The 5,003-nt window shown below is 37.3% G+C and overlaps 1 protein-coding gene across 2 annotated transcripts in view; it reads left to right on the top strand.

Moving 5' to 3' along the window:
- The window catches only part of epb41l5 (erythrocyte membrane protein band 4.1 like 5), a 25,499-nt gene that overhangs the window by 14,824 nt on the left and 5,672 nt on the right, over nt 1–5,003 (top strand). The window contains exons 17-23 of one of the 2 annotated variants that reach the window (XM_025063673.1): nt 1,852–1,994; nt 2,417–2,508; nt 2,582–2,713; nt 2,932–2,999; nt 3,685–3,807; nt 3,976–4,057; nt 4,220–4,300. In XM_025063673.1, coding sequence (XP_024919441.1) covers nt 1,852–1,994; nt 2,417–2,508; nt 2,582–2,713; nt 2,932–2,999; nt 3,685–3,807; nt 3,976–4,057; nt 4,220–4,300 — 721 coding nt within the window. Of the gene's footprint in view, nt 1–1,851; nt 1,995–2,410; nt 2,509–2,581; nt 2,714–2,931; nt 3,000–3,684; nt 3,808–3,975; nt 4,058–4,219; nt 4,301–5,003 lie in introns of both variants that reach the window. The other variant, XM_017040108.2, reaches the window with a different exon arrangement.

The raw sequence follows: 5,003 nt of genomic DNA, 5'->3' as shown, positions 1-5,003 counted from the left end.
CACTCACCCCCCAGCCTGCCACCCCACCCATGACAAAGTTGTGTTTTTTGGTGGAGACTGTAACACCTGACAGAACACGCCTGGAGTAATCTCATATTAACCTTGTTGACTGAAACATATCTCAACAGAAACCAATCAGTGTCGTCTACGTACAGTAGCTCCGTGACCTTCGGTCTCACTTGACCTTGTCTCCTGTCTTTGTCCGTTCTGTCACTCAAATCCTTTTTTTACTGGCCGTTCTTCTAAAACGAGGGAGCGTAAACCAGACTCGAGGAGTCACAGCTCCTTCTCCTCGGCCTCCTGAAAAATCCTGCAATCATTGATCCGACATCATTTCCATGTTTGAAAACACAGCATTTTTATTGTCTGTTCCACTGAATAATTTTTTAAAAATGTTATTAAGATAATGTGATTTTTATATTTAATTTGTTCTGCACATTCCGTCATTCTGCTGCTCTATTTTTATTTTTTTTTAATCGGTGTGAATGTGATTCTTTTATCTGAAAAAATAAATCACTTTTATTATTACTCTGTACAGAAGATTAACACGAACAACGCTTTCATTCTGATTAATGTTTAGTTCTGTTTCCAGTGGAGAACTTTATAATATTTTTGTTCAAGAACCGCTGAAAGTATTGATCCGTTTAAAAAAATGCTGACTGGATTCAACGTATTTAGATTTGCATGAAGGACAGGTGCTGCCTGCTGGCTTCAGATGAAACCTCTGTCTCTTATACGTTATGAAGATAATCTTTATTCAACCCTGGTGAACTCCAGGTTAAGAAGTAGTTACACGTTTAACAGCGTGGATGTGACCAAAGTATTTACACTTCCTGTTTGTTAAAAATCCATTCAGAGAATAAAGACATGATCACGTGTCGTGGAGCAGTGTGTAGTTTTTAATGATGGATTTTCAACTTTCTTTTTTTAAATTGTGAAATTTACTGGTCAGTTATTGATGTCCTTAACAGGTCAGGCTTAGGTTTCACTACTGACAAAATATTTGCTGGAAAGATATTGCTGAAAAACTTGATTTTTTAAAAAGTATTTCTTTGGGCTTAGGTTTCACTACTGACAAAATATGACATTTGTTTTTTTTTTTAGCTTTTCAGTTCTTTCTGTTCCTGCAGACAACATTAGTTTCTACATCTTCACTGTTTGTTCTTTTGAAACTAAGGGATACGTTTGACTGCTAGTACTCCTCTGGCAGAGTGTAGTACTCCTTGTCACGTATTTGTACAGTGTTGTACTCTGTCCAGGCAGTATGAAGGCTAACCATGTTTTGACTGTGTCTTCAGGCTACAGACATATGAGGTAATTACTCAGCTGCTGCTTCTTATAAAAAAAAGTGTTTTGGCTTTGGGTTGTTTCAAATTCTGAGAATATTGCACAGCATTTTCTGGACGTTATTACGTGCTTTTGTAAAGCTGTTGTTTTACTTTTACTTTAAAGCCTCAGTATTTATTTTCATAAGACGTCTGCTCTCTATTTCTGCTGATTTATTTCTCCGTTAGTTTCTCTTTTAATCACAGTGGACTGAATCTTTAGACCAAGGTTTTATTCCTTAATTTCCATGTCCTAAGGCGTACACCGTTGTATATTTATGGTGATTTCTGTAGTCTTTGAAGGTCTGTTTGAACTTGAATTTTTTGTTTATTTTACATTTTATCAATGTCATTTTTGATGGTGTATCATGAAATTTTTTGCTGTCTCTGCAGCAGCCGTTCAAATGTTATGGAAAGTTATTTCAGGTTTTTTTATTCCTTCCATCCAGGTGACTCTGTCTTTATGTTCCATGTAAGTCGTGTAACAAATATATATATATTTATATATCATTTTAATTGTCCCCAGTCTGCCTGTGGTTGCTGACCTGATGGAGACCTGCATTGATGATGTGCTCAGAGCAACTGTGGTTCCCACGGTGACGACAACGGAAGAGGCCGGAGCAGGTACCAGTGCTGGTGTCACAGTGGAAGATCCTCTGAACCTCAGTGGTGAGACTATATTATAACTCATTATTACTTTAAGGTAATCAGTTGATCAGTTTAAATAGTTAATAAAACTAACATATATATTACTGAAACATAAAAATGTTCCTACACAGTTTGAGAGACTGGAAAGAAGGAGACACCAAAGCTCTGCTCACTTTCTGTTCAGCTGACTGTGTTAGCTACACAGAAAAGTTTAATTTTATTGATCCAATTTTTAATAATATTTTTAAAAATGTTATCCTTTGTTTATTTGGTATATTGTCTAATGTAATGAGTGGGAAATAGTCGGTACAGAATGACAGTTTGGATTGAATTAGTCTTCTGCTAAGGAACACTTCACTACTACGTTGTTACAGTATAATAATAATAATCTGACTACTGCGTGTACTGTGTACATGGATGTGTTTCCGTCTACACAGATGCAGCAGCTCGTCTGAAGCAGCTGGAGCTGGAGAACAGTCCGGTTCTTTCTACTCCAAGAAACAACATCAACGTGAACGTGGCCATGAACAATCAGGTGTGTGGTAGAACCCAGCAGTGGGTTGTGTTCATGATGTTAAATATTTTAACTTGATGTTTTTTCCCAACAGGAGGATTTGAAAGTCACAGAGAAGTGTGTTCTGAACAGCACAAGCAGCAGTCCGGTTTCGACTCCACTGCGCCCTCCAGAGGATTTGAAAAGTAACATTCTTAAAGCACAAGCTGAGGCGGCTGCATCCAAGGTAAGGATGAAAAAAATGAACCAGTTATTGATCATTGTATGGGTTAATTTTTTGTTTGGTGTTTATCTGTGAATGTGGTTAAAGAAATGTCAATATTATTGTACGGTTAATACTTGTTTGTTTTCTGACCTCCTGGAAATGTGATGAATGTAGAATAAAAACAAATCAGTTTCTGTGTAACTTCATCAACATTTCTTCCTCCTGTTACATCTGTGCAGACACCTTTAGAGGAACACTTCATTGTTGTTGGAGATAAAAACTGCAACTTACAGGAAGCTTCTGCCAGGTATGACCTTTAGCTTCATATTTTTTTAAATATCATCTACAGGAAGCTTCTGCCAGGTATGACCTTCACTTTCATATTTTTTTAAATATAAAGTGTCATCACAGTAAATGTTGCAAATGTTCATTATTACTAAAAAATTAAGTAAGTAGACAGTCATTATTACTAAAAAATTAAGTAAGTAAGTAGACAAAAGTGTGTCAGCGGTTCCCAAAGTGGGGTGCCCCACAAGGGGGCACTACGACGGGACAAATTGATTCAAATATTCTATTTGTGCCACATTCAGATGATAGAATTTTTTTCTAAAGCATAAAAATAAAGACATTACGTTAAAAATATTAACATGGCAAATCTGTTGTACTGGCTTTTCATTCCCTGAACCTGACCTTGTCCTGTCGTAGCATCTCAGCCAATCACGGGCCATAAATCACTGAATAACCTCCTCAAAAACTACTTAGTTTCTTAGCATTGTTCACAACATGACATCACCTGCAGCTCCCTCTCTATAATCCACTGTAGTTATGAGACTTTAAGAGAATTTATTTATTACAGTCAGATCATTGGTTGTAAATAAATGACTGACAGACTTTGAATGAGGAGGTGGAGGCGGGAAAATACTGAGTGTATGACATCATGACTTCTACAGTACAACTGAACCGTACAGTCCTGACTCTTGTCGTAATCTCAGATTGAAGGTTCGTGGAGGAAGACTTGGCAGTAACTCCTCTCTCTCGGCGGGGGCTCGTCCAGACGCCCAGGACTTCAGAGAGCAGCTGAAACCGGCATCACAGGCCTCACCTGCAGGAGCCAAGTGAGTGAGCAGACACAGGCAGATCTGAAAAATAAGACCTCGGGTTTTTGGGGGACAGAGATAAAAAAGAAATCAGTGTTGCTGATTCAATAATTAGTTTTAATTTGAGCTTCAGTCCTTGAGTTTATTTAAATAAATTCTTATCAACGTTCTTCTTTTGCTCCTCAGTTCTGAGAAGTTAGCTGACGAGGTAAACCCCTCCCTTCCCAAAATGCCTCCTGAGTCCATCAGTGATCACATGACTTCAAAGGTAACAGGGTTTTCTACATTTACTTTTTTTATGCTTATTTTAACAATAATTAAAAGTATTTTTCAGTGCGGAGAAAAAAATATATTTTCATTCTGTACCTACAGTATTGGTGCTGAACTGTAAATATAAAAGTTTTTTTTTTGGTTTGTTTGTTTTCTGAAGGTTAAAACAGAAGAGGTTGACCTTCAACTCTCTGTCCCGTTGATCGACAACCTGATTGACTTCACCGACCCCACACCTGCAGTAAGTTCAAGCTCAGTGTTTTGATGAGTATTTGTCCAAAAACGACAGGCTTCAGGTCTTGGACGTCACTTGGAGATCGCTTGGACGTCACTTAGACGTCACTTCTTCTTAAAATTAATATAAATTTATATTTATATATTTTTTTTCTAAAACATTTTTTCCAAAAATAAATTTTCCAAAAAAAAAAAAAATTTTTTTTAGAAAAATTTTTTTTTAAAAAAAAGTCTAAAAAAATTAAAAAAAAAAAAAGACCAAGCTATTGCTTTTCTGTATTTCTGCATTAGCAACAGATTCAACTGTTGCTTATTTTGTACGGTTAAAAACAGAATTATACTCCTACAACCAGTCAATTTATCATACCAGAATCCACAGAGAAAATTTTAGACATTGGACACAAGACCTTGGTCATGTTGTGGCCAGTTTATTTTGCATCTAAATCTGAGGTTTCCAACAGTAGAAAGTCACAAAAAAAACCCCGCACATTTGAAGTCAGTGATGGAGGTGTCCATCAATTTTCATCCGTCTCTCATGCTGGTTTGTCCATCTCGAACCGAACTGTGACATTTAAACAGTTTTATTTTTCTGTGATTACCATAAACCACCTCAGGTACTTTCCACACTGGACTGTTATTAAAGTGGGTCTAGGTTCTGGACTCTCTCGCGCACCCCCCCCCCCCCCCCCTCCCCCCCCCCTCTCCTCTCT

This window comes from Cynoglossus semilaevis, chromosome 16 (assembly GCF_000523025.1).
Source record: "Cynoglossus semilaevis isolate Cse_v1.0 chromosome 16, Cse_v1.0, whole genome shotgun sequence".
Classification (NCBI taxonomy): domain Eukaryota; kingdom Metazoa; phylum Chordata; class Actinopteri; order Pleuronectiformes; family Cynoglossidae; genus Cynoglossus; species Cynoglossus semilaevis.
This window is presented reverse-complemented; position numbering and strand designations above follow the sequence as displayed.